The sequence below is a fragment of the Euprymna scolopes genome, chromosome 1 (genome assembly GCF_053919585.1).
Source record: "Euprymna scolopes isolate OS-2025 chromosome 1, ASM5391958v1, whole genome shotgun sequence".
Classification (NCBI taxonomy): Eukaryota; Metazoa; Mollusca; class Cephalopoda; order Sepiida; family Sepiolidae; genus Euprymna; species Euprymna scolopes.
In genome coordinates, this window is record NC_136482.1 from 53,421,011 (window position 1) to 53,445,287 (window position 24,277).

At 34.9% G+C, this 24,277-nt stretch overlaps 1 protein-coding gene across 3 annotated transcripts in view; it reads left to right on the top strand.

The window, feature by feature from the left end:
* The window catches only part of LOC145296251 (H(+)/Cl(-) exchange transporter 7-like), a 594,517-nt gene that overhangs the window by 412,326 nt on the left and 157,914 nt on the right, over positions 1 to 24,277 (top strand). For all 3 annotated transcript variants that reach the window (XM_080142486.1, XM_080142534.1, XM_080142525.1), the window contains exon 3: positions 20,197 to 20,277. In XM_080142486.1, coding sequence (XP_079998612.1) covers positions 20,197 to 20,277 — 81 coding nt within the window. The remainder of the gene's footprint in view (positions 1 to 20,196; positions 20,278 to 24,277) is intronic.

The following is a 24,277-nucleotide window of genomic DNA, read 5'->3' on the forward strand; positions in this document are numbered from 1 at the left end:
ATATATATATATATATAATTATTACTATAATATTTTTAAATGCCTACAGGCATGAGTGTTTCATCCTTTTGAGAATCATCAGTACATGGAGGAACTATTACAGTTGATCAGGAGATTCGAGCTTGGCCACAAAGCTATCTCTTACTCCATTAGCAAAGATAAAATCTCACGGCCAATGTTAACCGTAATAAAGACAGTTGAAATTTAAACATTTATTATTAAATATTGAGATATCTGTCCAAAGTGATCTAATGATTATAACATTATGATCTATGCATGCGAACTTAAGTGACCGACTTTCATTTAAACTTTAAAGTGCTAAACAATAAGAACCGAGTTTTTAAAAGGGCTGACATAATTATTGCTATAATAATTTTTAAAAACATTTGATGAAACAACAAGTAAGTCAAAGATCTTACTTGATAACAAAAAAGTGAAGCAGAGGGAATATGGTGAAGAAAAAGGTGATTACACATGAATGAATAGTCTGGTGGAAGATAAATAATCCAGTGACGGTAAAATCCAAATATATAACTTCAAGAAAGTTAATTGAATTTCCATTTGCACAAGTAAAATTCAAGGAAATCCCGTAATTGGAAGAAGATGGTCCATAATAATCCAAAGGCAGAAATCCATGGAATAATTCACAAAAATGTGTACAAGGAAAAAAGGAAAAAATTCCAATAATATTAATAAAAGAAAAATGAGATATGTTTTCACTCTACTGTCGAGACATAAATATAAATAAGAAAGATCAGGGAAGAAAAAGAGGAGAAAAAAAAATCTCAGTACCTTGTATATCGAATTTCGAGTCTCTAGACTTAAAACTGACAGAGTTATTGCGTAGGGAAATGTACACACACACACAGACACACAGACACGTTCACTTTTATAGATATACTAGCATTTCAGCCCGGCGTTGTCCGGGTATTTGGATGTGTCTGTTGAGCAAAAAAACAAAACAAAAATAGTGGTAGTAGGAAGGCAAGCTCGAACCCGTACTGGAAAGGAGGAGAAGAATGGGGGAAAAATCTGACATCTATGCTGTTACAACCACCGCCAAACCGGAATGACATTTTTAAAAATTAAGTCTAGACAATCGAAAGGAGAGAATGAGTTTCAAAAATATCGGTGAAAAAAACGACCCCCTCCCCCGTAGAAAAGTGCCCAGTTGAAGGTGAAGGTGTTAATGTTTTTAGCCAACTTTTCGATATTTGTCGTCTGAAAGGTCGAACTTCAAAACGATATTGATCTTGGTAAAATCCGTCGTCTCTGTCAAGAGTTTTAGGCAGACATGCAAACATACATACATACATTTATATATTAGTAACTAAAAATTTTCGACCCAAACCGATGAAAAAGCTTGCCCTATCGCTGAATATCCTTTATGTAAAATTTAAAATTTTGTCTGAGTAATTTGGTAGAGACCGCAGAGGTCAATTTTTATTTTAACTTTGACCCCCTATTATGACCTCTTAACATTTATTGTTTTGGGATCAAAGCAAGTTATTAAGTTAGATCCATGTCCAAGGAACCTATATCTAAAATGTCAAGTGTTTAGACCCAAAATTGTCGGAGGAGTTTGGTAGAGTTCTCAAAGGGCAAATTGTTGAACTTTGACCCCTTAACAGCTAAATTTCTGGCCGAAACCGATCCCAAAGATTTGCCCAAATCTCAGTACCCTGTATATCAAATTTCGAGTCTGTAGACTAAAAATTGACAGAGTTATTGCATAGGTAAATGTACACACACACACACACACACACACACACACACACACACACACACACAGACACGTTCACTTTTATAGATATATAGATAGATAGATATATGTATGTATATACATATATATATTTATATATACACCAATATCCCCACCCTAAACAAAAACATTTATGGGTGCCATTATTTAATTTTTGATTTGAGAGCGGCTTCTCAACCCTTACACAATGCTGATTTGTTTTTGTTGGTCCCTGATTTATCAGAGAGGGACCTATGTTTTCAGTGGCGTCCGTGCATCTGTTAGTCCGGGCGATTGCCAGATAACCATTCACTATTTTGTCCTGAAATTTTGCCACAAATTGTATTTTATTAAATAGATGTGCACAGTAAAAAAATATTTTTTTGCAAAAATTTTTGTTGCATCCCCAAAAGAGGTAAAAAATGTCCCAAAATAGCGAAAAAAGGACATAATTTTTTATCCATCCATTAGATTTTTCTGAAACTTGCCCAAAATGTGGAGTCCATCATTCTTAATATAAATCCAGTATGAGTGACCCTGGCAAAATTCTGGTTCTCGTCCCCGGGGACTTTTAGTACTAAAAACACCCCTTTTTTGTGGGTCTTGTTTCATATTTCTCAACAAAAACTTGATATGTCTGGTCAACTCAAATATAAATGAGTTTAGGCCTGACACTTAGTATGCCCTGTATTTAAGAATTCAGGTGATAAGTCATCTCCCTCTCAGTACAGACCAATAAGCCTCCTGTGTGTCATGAGTAAGTTATTGGAATCCATATTAAATAGAGAAGTAGTCAACCACCTCAGCAGAAATAACCTTCTTAGTGACATGCAATATGGTTTCCGTTCTGCCAGATCTACAGCAGATGTGCTAACGGTTTTATCTCATAGGATTAGCGAATCTCTTGACAAAGGCTTCCTCTCTAGGGCAATTGCTCTTGACATATCAAAGGCCTTTGATAAGGTATGGCATAAGGGCCTACTTCACAAGATTTCTAACTATGTATAACTGGAAATGTTTTCTCAATCATTAAATCATTTCTCTCCGATAGGCTCATAAGAGTAGTGGTTGATGGGCAGAAATCAGAAGCCCTCAATATTAATGCTGGAGTCCCTCAGGGGTCCATCCTAGGCCCAACTCTCTTCCTGATATACATCAATGATCTTCCAAAACACATACTTAAATCATTCGTTAATATCTATGCTGATGACACAACCATCTATGACAACACATCAAAGGCCGTAAATGACAAAGTTATCTGATTCTCTCTCCTCTGATCTTGAGCACATGATACAGTGGGGAAGGAGGTGGCTGGTTACTTTTAATGCATCTAAAACAAAGCTCCTATCTTTACATCATCAACGCTCTGATCCCCATCTGGCATCAATTGAAATGGGTGGCTCCATGTTTTGATAAGCTTCTGGGCTTGACTTTTACTCCTGACCTGAAATAGAACACGTACATCAAGTCAGTTGCTAAGATCGCTGGAAAGATGGTGGGATCCTTCTACCGGTCCAGAAGATATCTCACCCCTGATGTAATTCTCTATCTGTATATAAGCCAAGTACGTCCAAGGATGGAGTGCTGCTGCCACATCTGGGCAGGAGCTGCTAAAAACAGCCTATCCTGCCTTGACAGAGTACAAAATAGGCTTTGTGGCCTAGTGGGTGATGCCCTTTTCTCTCTCTCACAGGAGAGACATTGCGAGCCTGTCTTTGTTTTATCGTTACTATCATGGCAGGTGCTCGTCTGAGCTCGAATCTCTGGTCCCCCCCTCGCCAATCTTTCACGATAAACACCTGTCTAGCTGAAACCACTGTCAAAAATTTTCCCCACTCCTTATCTGTGCCAAAATCAAAATGTAGATTCCATGAACAAAGCTTCTTTTTTAGAAGTGCACGCCTGTGGAACTCTGTTCCGGTTGCCTGTTTCCCACCTGACTACAATCTGGATGTCTTCAAATCCAACATAAACAAATTCCTGATGAACTGCCCCTTTAAGTAAGACACTTTATCAAATCTCCAATACTAACATACAGTACACACAATAACCCTTATCCCCGAGTGGCTTCAGGGCCTTGATAAGTGGTGACTACCTTGTAAAAAAAACAAAAAAAACTGCACCCTTACCCATTTACACTGGGATTTGGCATCCCTAGGGGCTCAAAAGAGGTAAAAAAAATGCCCTAAAATGGCTAAAAATGACACTTTGCTCCATTACGTTTGATCCATCTATTAGATTTTCCTGAAACTTGGCCAAAATGTGGAGGCCATTGTTCTTAATATAAATTCAGTATGGGTGACTGTGGCAAAATTCTGGTTCGCATCCCTCTCGGACTTTTAGAACTAAAAAAAAGGATGCCTTTTTGGAGCTTTATTTTTTTCATATTACTAAAAAAACTTGATATGTATCTCTATATAGTGGTATTCCATGGTGCTGAATTCAAATATACATGTCTTAAGGCATGAAACTGCAGCGTTTGTCCATTTTCACTGGGATTCGGCATTCCCAGGAGCTCAAAAGGGGTCACAAGGGCCCTCAAAATTGCAAAAAAATTGCACTTTTTACCTTATAACTTTTGCTCCATACATTAGATTTTTCTGAAACTTGGTGAAAATGTGAAGGCAACGTTGGCCCTTCACACTTCTCACATTCATTTCTTTACTATTTTTTGTAGTGTCATGTGTGGTTTGTTTTGTTTTCGTTGGTTTTTTTGGGTTGTTTTTTTACATACATATATTATTGTTTTCCCTGACAAAATGAGAGGGTAATCTGTGAATTCACTATTGTGTATTCATCTCTCCACAATTTTCTCAATAACTATGCCTTGGAAATTTTTGAAATTTTGCACAAACATTAAACATGATATGAGTAAAAATGTAACAGAACGGATTTTCCAGGAAAACTTTGGTTCCTTTCCTCAGAGTGCCTTTCTGGTTAAAATGGCTAAAATTGACACTTTTGTGCTTATTAAACAAAATTGATGCCTTGGAGTTTTATAAAACTTCCTAAAAAGTCGTAACTAACTGATTTCTATACAATTTTGTTTGTCTATACTTTGCGATAACTCTTGGGTGTGCCTCAGGGACACTTTTAGGGCTAATAAAAACACTTCATTTTTGGGACTGTTTTACCATATTTGTCCAAAATTTTCTGTGTATGTCTATTTAGCAGTTTTGCATGGTGCGTAACTCAAATTTAAATATGTTAAGGCCTTGAGGACTTTTGGGGCTAAATGGGAGGGGGAAAATGATGGACTTAGTCATTTCTTTTTTTTTTTTGCATAGTGCAGAACTCAAATTTACATATGTTAAGTCCTAAAACTGCACCGTTTGTTCATTTTCACCAGAATTTGACTTTTGGAGCTAAATGGGGATGGGGGCGGGCAAATGCTGAACTTAGTCATTTTTTTATGCCACGTTTACTGTGCACTCAAGGGGGACTATGCATGCTTCACTTGTTTTTGTTTTTTTTTCACATTTACTATTTCTGTGGACACTTTTAATCATATACTTTCCAAGGATTACCTAGGCTCCAACCGTGTTACTTATCATTGAAACAACTTCCAATCCTTACATAATTCTTGTTTTTTATTTTGTTTTCGTTTGTTGATATACAAACAAATTATAAAACCTTTTTATTTTTATATAAAACACATTATTAGACCCAAAGGCTGAAATAAAACCAGAAAAAAATTACATTTTTATTATTTTTTCATCATTTTTATTAGACTAAATTTACGATATTCAAGGCCACCATATTGCTTTTAATAATTGATCTTTCTAAACTTTGACAGATGTGCTTTTTTAAGGCCAAATTTGGCCCTTTTACGCTCTTATTTAAAACATGTTTCCATGAAAGAGCATAAAAAAGGCCAAATTTGGCCCTAAAAGAGCCAATCTGTCAAACCTTTTAAAGGCCAAATTTTAAAAGCAATATGGCCGCCTTGATTGTCGCATATTTAGTCTAATAAAGATGATGAAAAAATAATAAAAATGAAAATTTTTCTGATTTTATTTCAGCCTTTGGGTTAAATAATGTGTTTTATATAAATAGTTTTATTTTTTTTATATAATTTCTGTGCCTGTCAAATAATTTACGCCACTAAACTACACCATTACCCTAAGGTACATTGCCTACGGAAAAACTTATTTTTTATATATTTGTTTATTGTTTACTTTTTATTTTCCAGACTCATTACAGGCACTGCTCAGACATTAAGTTTGTTTTTTTTTTTTTTAGATAAATTTTTACCTTAGCTCCAAACTCACCAATTTTCTTTAAAATGATGAGTTTTTTTTTGGTTTTCGACTATGCTTAGTTTAGACAATCCCTTTTAACTTTGGCAGAGACAAATAGTTTTCGAAATATGAAGACATGCATTATGCACTGTACTGCAGTGACTGCCAGATTTGTACGCACGCACGATAAACAAATCTACTTTTCTCTGACTAACCACTGCCATCCCCCATATTTTTTTTGGGGGGAGGGGTTATAGTCTTTGCGGTTGGGTATGCTGACAACGAATATCAAGGTTAAATTTGGGGCAAATATTTTGACAAACCCCCTCCTCCCTCATAAAATGAGGTGTCTATTATGAAAGCCGTTCTTACCATGGCGAGGTTGGGGGTGTCTATTCCAAAAGCTGTTCTTAATATGAGGAGATTGGAGGTGTCTATTCTGAAAGCTATTCTTAACATGAGGAGTTTGGGGGTGTCTATACCAAAAGCCATTCTTAACATAGTAAGCCATAGTTTAATTGTTTACGAGGGGAGGGTGTATGCTTCCACCGGGCAACGCTGGTTAACGGGTTCTTTTAGTTATAAATATTTTGGTGGTAGGTTGAAACAATTGTTTACTCTGTATAAATATTAAAGATGTTTTTGGTGAACGTGTTTATTCCCTGTATTCAAGGCGGTTCGTACAATATATAAAAATGCATTAATTACTTTAGTTATATACTATTGCGCTATCTATAAACTTTGAGTTATTGATATATATATATATATATATATATATATATATATATATATATATATATATATATATATATATATATATATATATAGCTAGTAAACATTCCAAAGCCAAAGGTGTATTAATTTCACACTCATAATGTTTTATTCTTAACTAGCGGGGGTACCCGGCGTTGTCCGGGTGTTTGGAGGTGTGAAAGAAAAAAGTGTTAGTAGGGAGGGAGGCTTGAACCCGTGACGAACGCTGCCCGAGTGTTTTAAAAAAAAAATAAAGTGTTAATAAACATGTGACGCGAAGGCGGGGAAAAAAGTGAAAGCAAACCTGACAACTCACCGCTACGCGAAGAAGATATAGGAAGTGAACAGCGTTCAAATTTTACGATGTCAATCAAAAGTTGACTTGCTAAGTAAATGAGTTCACACACTTGCAGAAATGAACGTTGGCTGAAAACCAGTTCAGCTTTCTGCTGATTTGTTTCCCCACGATGTTGGGGAAACAAAGATCCACCGAAAAAGAGGAACTCCCAAATGAATGGCAATTGTCTGATATGAAGGGTTTTCCCCACATTGATCAAAGCCAATTGCTTTCAAGACGTCCCAGTACAAAAGGCTGCTGACGCCTTTACATCGGTGACTTTCGCTTTATCTATACGAAAAAGCCAAACAAACGTGCGACAGAACAAAATAGCGTGAATTTTGTAAAAGTCGCTCAAATAAAAGATATAGATGATCTCCGTTCGCAAATCGTAGGTATTACAATCTAGGGAGTATATAAAAAGTTCTCCAAAATAGTACCCCTCCCGGACCCCCTCCCCTTAAAAAGCCTTTGCTGGACATACAAAAACGCGCATGACCATTTTGTCTTATATATATATATATATATATATATATATATATATATATATATATATATATATATATATATATATATATATATATATATAGATGAAGTAAGAATTAAATTAATATTACATGTGTTTCGTTGAATGGTTGACATTCACCAAACAACTCTTCCGAGACAGCTTTTATATTCCTAAAAAAATACAACAACAAAAAAAACACACACACACACAGTTGGAGATTTTTTTCTTTCGATTAAAAGAGATAAATGTTAGTAAAACGAAATGGAAATCTTTAAAAATGTATTCTTTATCAAAATAAACACACATTCACGCCCGGACAATCAATTCATTTTATGTAACTCTGAAAGCTAATGTTTTACATATTTCTATTTCCGTTTTCCAATATTTATCTATTTTAATCCAAGGAAAAAAAATCTCCAATATAAAAACTTATTCAACTAAACATCCGTAAGACACACTTTATTAACAATAAAACAATATGAGTTTGAAATAAATCATCTTTGAACTTGGAATGTTTACTAGCACGATATATATGCTCTGAAACTGTAAATTCATTTTTATTGAGCTTAATTAATCGTGGCAATGGAATAAAAATGTTTATATACATTATATATATATATTTTTATAATCGGAAGTATATATATATATATATATATATATATATATATATATTATATATATATTATATATATATATATATATATATATCCCTACTACAGCGCATATATATATATATATATATATATATATATATATATATATATATATATATATATATATATATATATGCGCTGTCGTATCAAGTAGGGAAATATATTTATGGCAGTCAAACAATACAAATGCGTCTGTGTTTAATCTTTGCATTGCTAAATGCTGCTGTGTAGTTTAATTGTCATTCTCTAAAACGAAACTTTGAAACAACACCCGTCTTTCTCTGCTTATTCTAGGTTTATTTCCAGTAGACTTTCATTTGCTACTAGACTCAAGCAATGCCGGTCCAAGAGAGGTTTGGTTGGATATTGCACAAATTTTGCTCCACTATAGACTCGTGCATGAACACTTACAGGAGTATCCATTGTTTCCCGAGATTGAAAAACGGCCAAAAAATTGTATTATACTCCACGCATCAATAATCAATGCATTCAACTACATTGCACACACCTGTGGGTGTAATACATTTTTATTGCTTGGCACTAGCCACCAGCGAATATTGCAAACGTTCAATATTATTGAAGAAGCAGTTCATTCACTGAAGAAGACCTATGGTTGGGAGGCGGGGTCACATATTTACTTATGACAGCAAAAGGTAGACCATTCATTTTCTTTTTTCTTTTGTTAGCCCCTATCCTTTCCCTTTTAATGTTTTTCTTTTTAGATTATCTGTTCGCCTCCTGAACCAGCAGTTTTGTTTTTCTCTCTGGTATCATATTGCCTTCTTTTCTTCAGATTAAATATATTCTCCTTTCTCTTTCTTCTTTCTCTCTAACCCTTTGCCTCTGATTGTAATTGTACACCTTCAGACTTCTTAGTTCACTAACCTTCACCTCTTTCAGCCACATTTTCTCTCCTTCTCTTTTTCCTCCTGCCACTCTCTTTTTTCCCTCTTTCTCAACGCCCGACCACTCTCTCCTCTTTCTCTCTTATCTCTTAAATATTTCTATTTTATTCTTTTTATCATCATCTTCATCATAATCATCATCATCAAAATAGAAGGATTAATTTTCATAACACTTTTCATGCATTTTGTCATTTTATTGGGCATCTGTTAATTTCATATTCCTTTATTTTAAACTAGCCTAGGTGCCCGGCGAAATGGTAGTAGGCAGACAGGCTCGAACCTGTACCACGAAGAAGGGAAAGAACGTGAAAAAACAAAAAAAAAAACAAAACGTGTCGGCCCATCGCCAAACCAGAGGTGACAAATGTTTAAATTAACGCTAGTCAATCGAAAAGAGAGGATGACTTTCAAAAATATCGGCGAAAAAAGCAACCCCCTCCCTGTAAAAAAGTGCCCAGTTGAGGGTGAAGGAATTATTGTTTTTAGCCAATTTTTTTATATTTGTCGCCTGAAGGGTCGAGTTTCAAAACGATATCAATCTCATGAAAATCTGTCACTTCTGTCGAAAATTTTAGGCAGACATACAAACATACATACATATATTTAAACAGACAGGCGAGATTTATATTATAGATGCTCTATTTTTTTCATCATTCTTTTTCCCCGATCTCATTATCTTTAAGAGATCTTTGTTGATCACTTACCTTGTCTTTTTATCATCATTTAGCAGTCATTTATTCAGATTTATTTTCTTTTTTCTTTTCATCGATTTTTGTTATTTTAGTCACGCAATATTTAAAAAGAAAGTTCTTAATTTATGTTTGTTCATTTTCTTTGTTTTACTGATGCTACGGATCATCATCATCATCATCATCATCATCATCATCATCATCATCATCATCATCAGTTTAAAATCTATTTTACATGCCAGCAAGTGTTGAAATTGACTTCCAAACATAATCTACCTCTGGCCAGGTCTTTATTTATCCTTATTTCTTTCAAGCCCATCCATATCACTTCGTGAACTTCCCTTGTTACCTCAACTGTTCTACATCTAATAACCCAAAAACTCTCATCTATTCTTTTAATGTGGCCATACAATCGAAACCTTCTATTCTGCATTCTTTACTGTCCAGATTTAATTTTGCTCTGAGCTTATCAGATTAGATCTGCCTTTAAAACGTATATTATGCTTCCATCATATCATTCTCATATTTCTCACCATGCAAAACATAACCTCAACCCTCACTAGGCACGTTTCACTCCTGTAGATCATCATACTGCATACACATGCGTGATAGACTTTGTTGACAGTGTTGACGCTTTTCATGTTATTAATGGCAAAAGTTTATTGAACTTAATCTATCCACTCCTAACTCTTATTATCACGCTAGCACTTACTCCATCCTGAGTTTCAATTGTATCACTAAAGTAACAAAACTTTTGAACAACCTCTAAATTTGCCATACACATATATATTTTCTCCACTTCTCAGTTCTCATTCTTCTGTACACTTCTTGCACAAAAACCGGTTATCTTCTCTCAACCTACCAGTAATTCCACTGCAATTCTTGTGTATCCAATGCTTGCATGGACTACAGAATATTGAGTTGCATCTAACTTCCTTATCAGAAACTTAGCATAGGAACTTTCTTCTTTCCAATGCTACATCACTTGAGTCTTGATTACATTCACTTTACTTTCATTGCATTCCTCCAAGTAGACCTATTGTTTCACAGGCAACTACTATATCATTAGCATACAGCATCTCTTCCAGACAACCCATATGCAACTCTCTGAACATAAATGAAATGCAACACATTCAGTACAAAGCCTTCATGTACACCTACTTTAACATTAAAACTATTACTAAATGTACTGTTTATTCTAACACAACTTTGACCATTTCTGCAGATTAGTTGACCAACCTTTATCAATCACTCGTTTGTTTCCAGTTTACATAATACATACTAGACACCTCTTTGTGCTCTGTAAAAAGCTTTCTCTATATCAACAAAATCTAAATACATGTTAATTTCTTTAGCATGGAACTTTTCTTGAATGTGTGTCTTTTCCAGATATAAAACCAAATTACACTATCTTAATATTATAACTTTTTCCCCTTTGCTCGCTGGACATGTTGGACAGTTATATCCAGTCACATTTTACCTGATGAACTTGTGATAACAATTGATCACTCTGGCAAGGCAATGGATGTAAAAAGAAAATTCTGTATGTGTGAGCAAACTACAATTTTTTTTACTTGCTTAATTGATTAATTTCTCCTATACTTTCACCGAGGTTGCCAACATCTTAAAGCGAAAGTAGTACAATTGAAGTTTAAGATGGCATGCTAAGCCCACCGTCTGTGCGAATAACCATTAAGGTATTTACATACTTTTATGCATTCATAAGTATATAATTTATATGAAAATTACACTGGGTTCTAGACACGAATATATCTTTTTGTAAAGTTAACTTCATGAATGAGCTACTCTAATTCTCACGAATTCTTGTATGAATAGAAACAGAAAAGGTGGAAAATGTGTAAAGCAAACCAGTTGTGAAAAAGGAAGGAAAACTTGCTTTGCTACAACAAAAGCAAGTACCTTTCCCTTCTCTCTTTCTATACCAAAAAACAAACGGAATTTCCATGACCAAAGTTTCTTCCCCATAACATCCCATCTGTAGAAAAAAATATCACAACCCTGCTCCCTAACCGACTATAACATCGTCGTCTTTAATGTTAACGGATATTTGTTTAGCCGTTCTCTGGGTCAATCAAATTCTGCTCATTTCACCCATTGCTTCCAATATTGTATTATTCGGATTTATCTTACTACTGTCTTCATATTGAGGATTATTCTCACAAAGATTTGATCAATGAAACCTCTAAACTTCTTCAGGTGTATCTTGCCGAATTCTGGAATTTTTCTGTCAAACTCTGGAATCTGTAGTGAATTTCAAACAGAATCATTTATTTAATCAACTGGGGTAGTATGCTTTCATTCCATCAGCCATGATAGAATAGAAGTTTTAAGTAATTCACAATTGTATTCTTTGCCCTGACGATTGAACCTTCAACATCCAGAAGGGTGTCACTTACAACTGAATTTTATTTAGTACTTAATCTGCTACAACACAGATGCTTGCATACAATTCTATTATGAATTTTAGGAGTCTTAAACCTATTTTCGTTTTTAGATGTGTAGTTATATATAGATCACTTCTTATTGTTACAGATTACTATATATACTAATTTATATATATATATATATATATATATGTATATATATATATATATATATATATATATATATATATATATATATTAGTTTATTTTTTAGAAGAAAGGATTCCAGTAGAGTTCTCTATTTTAAGGAAAAATTCGAAAATAAGAGCGTATTATTTATATTTTATTTACAGAAGATTTACATGAAATAAGTCATCGGTACCGTCAATTTCAAACGTCATAATTAGGGATCGTTTTAGATACCCATATCAAACTCTCTTCAGCCGATACTCAATCTGCAAGTATCGGTATCTAATTATCAGGTTTGAAACTGATGGTACCGATGACTTCTCTAAACTTTCTGTAAATAAAACATATATAACTTCTTTAACATGCCCGGATATCTCCCACTCTGCCGTAAGGACTTTGACAGACATATGCACGGGCTTGGAGTCTATATTCAAAACGCCCTCCCCCTGACTAGAGAAAGAAAACTAGAATCGGACGATCAAGCCTTTATGTGCTTTAGACTTAACATGCAACATAATATTAGTTATTTTATTTTCTCTACCGCTCTCCCTCAACCCAGGACGGTACCCTAATAAACAAAGTCTCTGACAGCATAGATACAGCACTTTCCCTCGACACTAGCGCACAAGTTCATGTATTTGGTGACTTCAATATCCACCACAGTAACTGGCTTGGATTCTCTAATTACACAGACGTAGCTGGTACCACAACACATAGCTTCTCTATATCTCATTCCCTATCACAGACGGTTACGTTTCCAACCCGTTTCCCAGACCAGCAAGAGCAACACTCATCACTTTTAGACCTGTTTCTGACCACAGTTCCTGATGATTGTGTTACGAACGCCTACAGTCCACTTGGGAATGCTGATCATGTAGTGATAATAGTTGAAATCACCCTAAACTCTAGAGCCAAAACTGAAGAGCCATAGCTCAAAACAACGAGATATTATAAAAAAGCCGACTGGGAAGCCATAAGGGATCTCATTAGAGACGCCCTATGGCGAAATATCTTTTCACTTCCTGCTAACCATTGCGCAAGTGAGACCACTGAATGGTTCAAAACAGCAATTGAAGCACATGTTCCCACACGGAAATTTTATAGCAAGCCCCACTCTCCCCAATGGTTTACTTCCACATGTGCACCTGCCATCGCGCAAAGGCAGCATGTGTACCACAGATTTAACCGACATAAATCCAGTTCAAACAGACAAAAGTACATAGAAGCCAGAAGTAACTGTAAGAAAGAAATAGCGACAGCTAAGAGAGAATTTACTGAAACCACCCAAAATCGCATCGAAGCTCAGAAATTAGGAACCCGTGACTTCTGGAAAATCTACAACAGTGTAGTAAATAATGGGCAATCAACAATTCCCTCACTATCCAACAATCATGAAGTTGTTTGCTCAGCAACCGAGAAGGCTAACATGCTTGCCAGTCGGTTTGCCTCTAACTCCACACTAGACCCTGCTAACCACCCTCTCCCAGACTTTCTTTTGCGGACAGATGCCACACGTGACGATCACCCCTTCTCAGGTGCATGCCATTAAAAAAATCTTGACACTGCAAAAGCATATGGACCTGATCTCATCCCGGCTGTGCTATTAAAAAAGTGCTCTGCCGAAGTAGCTCCAATCCTCTCCAAACTTTACAACAAATGCCTTAATGAATCTTGCTTTCCGAACTGCTGGAAAACTGCTTCTGTGGTACCAGTTTTTAAGAATTCTGGCGAAAGAACTGACCCAGCAAATTATCGCCGCATTAGCCTCCTCCCACTTTTTGCCAAAATATTTGAGTCCATAATTAACCAAGCTCTAGTCCATCACCTTACAGATGCTAAACTTCTTACCGATCAACAATATGGATTTAGGCAAGCCCGTTCCACAGCAGACATCCTAACTGTAATCTCCAAGCGTATATACCATTCACTTGACAAAGCGGTAGCTCTAGATATATCTAAGGCTTTTGACAGGGTATGGCATGAGGGTCTTCTCAGGAAAATCAGATCATACTGTATCACTGGAAGAATACTTAACATAATTAAATCCTTCTTAGATAAGAGAAAAATCCAGGTTGTCCTCGATGGCCGTACATCTAAACAATATGATATAAATGCGGAAGTGCCTCAGGGGTCTATCCTGGGACCTCTATTATTCCTAATATTCATAAATGAGATCCCTGACAAAATTGTCTGTGAGATGGGTATATATGCTGATGACACCACGCTCTATAACAGACACGACAGGAAAACAAATGAACACATTTCTAAAGAAATGGCGGAAACATAAGAGGATGAACTCCAATCTGCAGTGGAATGGGGATAAAAATGGATGGTCACATCCAATGCTGCCAAGACTAAACTTGTTTCCTTCAATAACTGCAAGAAATCTTCTCTACCACCAATAGCAATGGCCAAAGACTCTTTATCTGAAAGTACATCTTTTAAACTCCTCGGCCTAACGTTCACAGGAAACAAGAGTTGGAACAATTACATTGAGAGCATTGCCAGGACCGCTGCAAAAAAGGTAGGCTCTCTCTACTGTGCTAGAAAGCTACTGACCCCTGAATGTATCCTCTACCTCTATAAGCCACCATTCGCCCATGTATGGAGTATTGTTGTCATATTTTGGGCCGGTGCATCTGCTACTAGTCTCTCACTCCTAGACAAGGTTCAAAAGAAAGTTGCCAACCTAATAGGTCCTGAACTATCATCCAAGCTTCAGCCTCTGTCCCATCGATGCAATGTAGCATCCCTCTGCCTGTTCTACAAGTACTTTAATGGTGTATGTTCGGACCAGCTGCAAGCACTTGTACCTTCTCTAAGTAAATACCCCCGACAAACCCGACAAGCAGCTAAATCCCACCCCTTCACAGTAGAGATCCCTAGATGTAAGAGAACCTTCTACTCCAGTAGTTTCTTCCCCAGAACCGCTAGACTCTGGAACTCCCTGCCAGGTTCCTGCTTCCCCAACTGTACTTACATGCAGAAGTTCAAGTGTAACGTGAACCGATATCTTGCTGCCAAACTCCCCACCTAGTTCCCCTGTAGCCTGTGTCTCTAATAGTAGCCACCTACATCAAAGTGGCAATGTGCCTTGTTTGGGGTGAAAATGTAATTAAAAAAAATAAATATATATATATATATATATATATATATATATATATATATATATATACACACGAGGGGCGTTCAATAAGTAATGCCCCTGACCCACTTCCAGTTATCTGATCTAGCTGAAATTTTGCATGTGCAATGATTTATATCTCTACGGGTTATATGGCAAATTACAGCTCTGAACTGATTGTGATTTCTGTTTTACCGGTGTTTGAATTGAATCAGGTGTGAAATGGAGCCTGATGAATGTTGAGCAATGATCCGGTTTTTGTATTTGAAAGGATCACATCACAGGAGACTTTTGATGAAATGAAAGAAACTTATGGTGATAATGCCCCATCATATGACCGTGTAAAATGCTGGCATTGTGAATTCAAACATGGCCAGAAGTCTGTGGAAACAGCTCCCAGACCTGGTCGCCGCCATTCTGCCATTGATGAGGCATCTGTCCGTCAAGTTGAGGCTGCCATTTTGGAAGATCAGGGCATTACTATTCGCCAAATAGTCCAAGATGTCAAGATTAGTACAGGTTCTGTGGAAACTATCATTCATGACCATTTGCATATGCATAAGGTGTCTTCCAGATGGATTCCCATGTTGCTCCCACCATTCCAGAAACGAGAACATGTTGAGTGGTCGAGGATGAATTTGGAGATGTGCCAAGAAGATGAGTCAAAGTTTTTCAAAAGACTGATTACACAGGATGATCTAAGTTATTATCAGGCTGAGGTGAGGGGCAGCGATGGCAGGAACGTGGCTTAGGTGTTCTGGCGTCTGGAATATGTGTGCAGTGACAGCGATGATGGGAATGTGGCTTAGTGTTCTGATCTGGGATACAGGTGCAGCGATCCTTAATAGCTGGTGTTGTTGGCGAAGGGTTGATGGCTGTTGGTTGGTGAGCTGTGGTGATCTGGCGACAGATCTTGTTTGTTTCCGGTTTATTCATATAAATATGGAGGGATATGCGATATAACAATAAGAATAAACTTAAAAAATAAATATGCGAAAGTTTGGAAGTCAATTTTTTAAAGCTACATAATTCATTCCAACATGTAAACCAAATATGATTATGATGATTCAGTTGTGCAATTTGGCTGCCAATTATGCTAATGTGCAGAATATAATTGCTTTATAGAAATGCAACAAAATATGCATCTTGCATTTACTGATTATTCTTGTTTCACCTCTATAAATAATCTGTGATTGCAAGATGCATATTTTCATTTCTCTCAGTAAAAACATATCCTTTTGTTGTTTCACTAACCAATTATTATGTTTAAACGCAACGTTTGTTTCAGTCAAGGAGAGAATCAAATTCCCATAAAACTCGAAGAAAAGCCAATACGAAAACAATATTGAAAAAATATGGAGTATTTGTTTATTTACAAGAAAAATTAAGCTTAACTCTTTTTTATATCAATTTGGGACTGGGCCTTTAATCGATGTGTTGATGTTGAACTAAAATTACTTTATTTAGGCTTTACTAAAATGTTACTTAACCTGAAATTCTCTATATGTCATAATATATTTGGCCAATGTAATACTCAAATCTATCAGGCAGAGAATTTTACAGCTCTATTCCTCACATAAAACAATTTTTGCTCTGTTCTTAACACAGGATTTTTCAGTGATTCATTGTAAACTTTTTTCATTTCTCGTATTTAATTTCTTGAAGTACGATGCTTATTAATAAAGTATTCTATTATACCATAGAAAAACTAGTTGCATGCTTTTCTTAGTCAAGAATTCACAATTACATAACAATCAGCAATTTGAGTCACCTGTTGTTGATTGAAAACCCACAAGGAGTCAAGTCTAGCCCCGGTCTGGCACATTTCCAGGCTACCCTTCAGCATACACCAACTTTTTTTCTTTCTCACATACCAAATACTTAGAGCTTTGTCTCTCGACCCAGACACAAGTAATAAGGCAGTTAAATATACTTACGCGAAAACATGTTTCTGACATGTATATTATGTTCACTAACAAGCAAGTAGGATATCGTTGAACATTGCATTGATTTACAACCTAGGGAGATATTGTTCTTTCTAGTTCTCTCTTCTCGGTGAAAAATGTCGTTTTTTTTTTTAAAGAATTCACACCATGTTTAACATATGTTATCTTGTGTTTAAGTTTTCGTTTATATTAGCCATTTTATATTTAGATCAATATAAGGTGACCTATTTGATGTGAAATATAATTTTACACAAGACATTTGGTTAGGAAGTAAATCTATTCTAAGACTACATTTCATCTTTCCTGCACTTGCTCAGTGGAGAAAAAATCCTTCTAGAAAGAGTTGATTTTTATTTTTGTCCCAATCCAGAATGTCCCATTTTAAGAAGCTGGATTTTCCTCATATTAAAGTAAGATCTTGTGGCTAATTCTGTCCACATAAGAAGGCTAGTAAATAGAGACATGTCCTCACAGAATTATTTTTACAAATACAAAGTGTTTGGAAAATCGTTGGTATAACTTTGGTTTTATGTTTTGTGTACAAAGGATCCTCTTTGTCTGGGGTTGCATTTGTAATAACACGTCATTGCTAATCTCATTTCTTTTGTGGTCCATTTCTTTCTCTCTGTGTGGTTTTAGATTTGTGCAGATCATATTTGGTGCTGATATAGGTTATGGACAAAACAAAACTGACTTTTTTGTTCAGCATCTTTCATTTGTTTACATAAATAGCTCGTCAGAATACTTAAGAAGCAGGCATCTTTACTTTTAAATTAAATAAATCTTCTTTGTTTTTATATTATTGTAGATAGTGGAATTATACTGTCAACAAACTTCTTTCCTCTTTTCCTACTTTTTCTTTTTTATTTGTCGTCTGCAATAACTCTAAAAGAAAATCTTCCAATGAAACGAACGTTTTTTAACCCTAACCTCTCAACTAACCTAATCCTAACTAACCCTAACCTAATAATCCTAAATTAACCCTAACACTAATCTAGTTATTTTTTAGTGTTAAAAGCTATACGATTAGCAAAATAAAATTTAAAAAAATTGGGAAAAATCATCTGTAAAAATTGTTGTTGTGTTGTTTATCATTAAAAGAAAATTACTTTTAACAGATTAAACAATTATTTCATTCGTCGCCTCTGTCAAAAGTTTTAGGCATGCATACATACATACATACCTACATACATACATACATACATACATACATACATACATACATACATACATACATGTAAACACTCAGGGGAGATTTATATTATAGATGGCCTCATGTGTTAAGGTTAGTAGTAATTGTGCGAGTTTCAAGTTGGTTAATATAGGCTACGAAGTGATGTGCTATTTATTCCTTAGACTGATTTATAAGTTTCCTCTCCCATGAGACTGGTAGACTGATTTTATTTAAATATAAATTAGATCACCTCTTAGCACTAGGCGCAAAATATTTAATTGGTCCTTTTGGAAACATTACAGAGGTGTATGTTTTCCATGCTTCTGATTGACTGAAATAAGATTATTTATTAAGATTTTTATCCAATCAAAAGTCGATTTTTTAAAGAATATTTGCTTGCTTCTGCTACTTATTGAACAAGATGTTACAAATTTACTGGAAATAAATATTTTATTTTAATGCTTATAATTTTTTTTGCATATTGTTTTTAATGAGATTCCGAGTGGAATAAATAAATAAGAATATAAAAAATAGTTATCATACAAATACTTCTTATATTTTACTCGAATGTGTTAAAAAATAACTTTGTCATTTTAATATTGAAAAGTTGCATATATACTCCGTATATCAATGCTATTGACACCGCATTTGTAGCATATAGTCACGAGCATGCTCAGGACATAATAACTCACTTCGCAGGATCAGCCAAGGCCTTCGAGTTGAAGATTAACATCAAGAAAACCGAAATGATGTACCAACAATCCCCTGGATCACCGGCAACAAGCCAACCAATTAAGATTCAAGACCAGGAGCTTTACAATGTCAGCAAATTCAAATACCTAGGGACCACAGTCATGAACAACAACAAAATGGACGAGAAGATTTCTACAAGAATGGCTAACGCCTCCATATCCTATGGAAAACTCAAACAGAAGGTCTGGCAAAATAAAGACCTGACTTTCAGAACTAAATGCTTGGTGTACCGCGCCATCGTCCTCTCGTCACTCTTCTACAGTGCAGAAACTTGGCCAGTGTACAAACTAGTAGCCCGCAAGCTCAACACCTATATGATGAGACACCTCCGGCAGATTTTAAATGTCAAGTGGTATGACTTTGTCAGCAACAGGGAGATCCTATCACAAGCCAACCTCTCAAGCATGTATGACCTGCTCATTCGGAGAAACCTGAGATGGGCCGGGCAAGTAAACAGAATGGAGAACTCCCGACTACCAAAACATACTGTTTTCACAACTGGAGGATGGGGTACGAGGCATAGACAGACCTAAGCTCAGGTTTCGTGACGCCGTCAAACGAAATCTAAAGGACAGGTTGATCCCTACTGGAAGCTCGCAGACCTTCAGCCGCGATCGTGACAAGTGGAGAATGATGGTTCACAGGAAGTCGTCTTCGGACACGAAGGACAGTACATGATGATATCAATGCTAGCTAAAAAAAATTGTTGACTGTTTGAAATGTTATATATTTTTATTTTCATATTTGTGTTAATTCTTAATATATCAAATTTATATCCTCGTTTTTTCTTTCATTCCAGGAAGTTAGTAATAGAATCAAGGAATATAGTGTGCCTCCAAATTCACCTCATTACAGAAAAAGAATTGTCTCCAAGTGGGAGGTAAGTAATATTTTTAGAAATGGTTTGTTTAAAGAATAAAGTTTTAAGTAAATGTGGCTATATATATATATATATATATATATATATATATATATATATATATATATATATATAACTACTTCATTTACTCACATAAAATTGATATGCGAAAGTATAAATTTATGCGTAAACTTTAAGTATTTACTTCAAAAGTGCTCAATACGTAGGTAGAGCTAGTTAGTAAGTTATAAAATATATATGGCCATTAAGCTACACTGAATATTCCGCGTTTCATCCACTCTAGGACTAAGATTAAGCTACACTGAATATTCCGCGTTTCATCCACTCGCGGAATATTCAGTGTAGCTTAATCTTAGTGAATATTCCGCGTTTCATCCACTCTAGGACTAAGAGTCCTAGAGTAGATGAAACGCGGAATATTCAGTGTAGCTTAATCGCCATATATATTTTATAACTTACTATAATATATATATATATATATATTTAATTTTCTGAATCATTATATAAAAATGCAATGCATTGAAAGTATTGATAAAAACCATTCAACATGTAATGCTTAGTAGTATTTATTTATATTATTAAATACATACATTAATTCATCTAATATAACCTAATGTTGACCAGATTTCAAATGTTGGACCTAAACTACATTTTGCTGACAAATTAAAATTTGATTCTGACTAACTGCTTTTTATTTATTATTGTTATACAATCTAATTGGCAATAAACTAGCGTATTTCACTACAATTTATTTGAAAAATATACTTAATCTTATTTGGTAGTATACTAATGAGATAAATAAACAACTAAAAAGAAAAATTAACTTAGGAGAATAATTCTTATTGTTTTAGTAAGAGTTAACATTCTTTTATTTTTTTTAACGTATATATTAAACATAACAAAACATATTTACAAAACATATGAGCATAATAAATTCTGGGAAATCTTTATATACAGAGTAGAACAATAAAATTGTTGTCCTAAAGAAAACAACAGCTTTATTTTAAAACTTTTATTGACAAAATCAATTCAAGTAACTTGATTATGTAGCAGAGCTGACATCTATTCAATGTAACTGCCTTTAGCCTCAATCACCACCTTAATATGAGTCCAGAACTGGAGCATACCTTTTCCACAAGTGCCGGTGGGAGCTCAGCAAATACTTGGCAAATGGCGGTGATGAGGCTGGCTTTGGTATTGTGGGACCTCATGTTGGTGATGTTCTCATTGTATGACAAAATGAAGTAGTCCAGCGAGTTCAGGTTGAAGGAGGAAGGAGAGCAGTGAGAGAAGGATACAAAGTTGTAGCACTACTTCTGAAGCCAAGCATGGATCTCTTTGGACTTGTGGGCCAGCGCCGAGTCCTGTAGCTACACTCAGGGTCTGCCAGCGGGCACCTGATTGCACCAGGGGATCACCACATTCTTCAGCACGTCCAGGTACACTTTGGTGTTGACTTTCAAACCGACTTCTAAGATGTGAGATGACATGATGTGGCCCTCACTTAAAACCACACCAAAGACCATAACTGTGGGTTGTCTGATGTGTTGAACTGTGCCCTCAAGCATTGAACTATTCAAATTTGCATTTTGAGTGTACTGACAATTATCCCGTGTTCATAACTTGAATCGGTAGAGAGCATGAGTTGTACAGTAGCACATCTCCGGTCTTATTTGTTGAACATTGTGTCACTTTTAAACATGGTAGAAGGCTCCTATCACTCTTAGGATTTGTACACAACTGACAAACTAGTAGATGGTCTGCAAAAAAAAAAAAAAAAAGAAAAAAAAACGGTTTTCATCAAATAGAAATGGATTCATATTGTCTTTTCTAGGGCGACAATTTTATTGTTTCACACAGCATTTCTGTGTCAGTAACCTTTTTGTATTATTTTTAATATTTATGCAATATATGGAATAAATATATTATTCGTTATTTTCTGTTTGTTAACTGTTGTTAAAATTTCATTGCAAGCGTTAGTTGGACAGATGGAAGTGTTCCAAATTAGAGCAATTCATGCTTCCAGGCATTTTCTGTTTTGACTTTCTTCTCTTGTTGATTGCTTGAATTATAGGCTTTTTGCCCATGGCATTGGTCACTGTTTCCCTGAAGAGATTACATAAGGATTTTTATTACCTAGTCACCGACATCTTTACCCCCTTTTACTTCACCTTATCATGGATGAATGCCAGTGACCACAAGTAGCCATCTTTTGGCAACAAAATAAAAAATACTTTTCATTTGCGTAAGGACTTTATAGTCTCAAACAAAAAAAATTCTGTAAGGAACGATACAAAAAATTAGTATCTCAAAAGAATATGAACAATATTAAATTAAAAAGAAATGTAAACTTTCTATGAGCGAATTTGTGACAACATTTTTCCATTTGTTGATAAATGTTTCCTTTCAGAAAACTTGTTGAATATCAACAGAATATTAAAAAGTTAATACGTTTCTTAAAGTTTAAAGAGAATTGCACTATTATGTAGAATTTCTGACGATTAAATACAAATACATGGGATTGAAAATTTATATTGACAATGAGAGTAGAAATCAAAATGTGTGTGAGGCGCTCAGTCAAAAACAATATGCAAAAGACAAATGATCTCCCTTGCACACAAGAAGGCAGAGTTCTTTGTTTTTATAGTGAGATGATGGTGATGATGATGATGATGATGAGATAAAAAAAAAAGTACTTCACAAACACAGATTTTACATCCAACTGCTTATAAGTGATTTTCCAATCTGTAAATCGCATAATGTGTTAAGTTTCATATTTCATCCATTTATCATATTTGGTTTATTAAACAATAACAGTAGTCATTATCAGATATAACAACATGTTTAGAACATTATTAAAAGTCAAATTAGTCAAATATATTATTTTATTTTTATTTTTAATGAAGAGATATATAATCAGGTTTTCTATAAAGTTTTAATTGACTTATATTTTTATTTTATAAATGTGTACAGTTAATTTTTATCCAAAATCAATCCTCAAAGGTGAATATATATAGGGTATGTTTTGTATGATTTCTTATAACTTCAATTATGAGTGTTCATTAATTTGAAAATTAAGTCAATACTATCAATTTATATATAAAGTTAAGTCAGTCAGGGATTTTTACTTCAAACCCAAATACAATTGGATCGATATTTGATTTTGTGTAGCCAATTCGTTATTCAATTTTTTGATTTGTGTTGTTCACATAAAATGTCTAAAAAAAACTCAATCGATTTTTTTGCTTAAAAAATTCTAAATGTATGCAGTAATTTCTATTAAATAAAAAAGACTAGAAGAAATAGAAATAAATAGGAAGATTGAATCTATATAATAATCGACAATGATGAAAACAGCCGAAATATTAAGAAAAATCCTTGAATGTTAAAACCAACTTACATAACCAAAAACGCTTACCACCCAAAGATAAATGGAAAGAGAAAAAAACCCCAAAAAACACATAAACACACGTGATGTCACTAGATAACATTTGGGTGAAATGCCAATTTGCAAAGTTTATCCAAAGAAGTGGAAAATATTGGACATTTGGAGAGACCTGTTGTCATTCAAACTTCAGGGAAACACTACTAGTTATTGTCAGTGAGCAATCACAGATAATAACTTGTGTGAAAACTCCCAGTAAATAAAAAATGTAATAATAATAGACTCAATCAAATGGGGAAGGCAGTACAGTGGGAACTATGCAAACAACTGCATCTTGAACACTCAGACAAATGGTAAGCACAAACCGGAAGCAGTACTTGAAAATAAAAATTATAAAATCATATGGGATATGGACGTACAAACCCGTATAAACCCATCCAAGCAAGAAGTTCGGATGTCATAATAGTTAACAAGAAGGAAAAGTCCTGCCAGATCATAGATTTTGCCATTCTAGCAGACCACATGTCAATATCAGGGAGACAGAGAAGGGAAGCAAATACACAAGACTGGCAAGAGAGCTGAAAGGGATATGGAAGATGAAGAGAGTCAAGATAA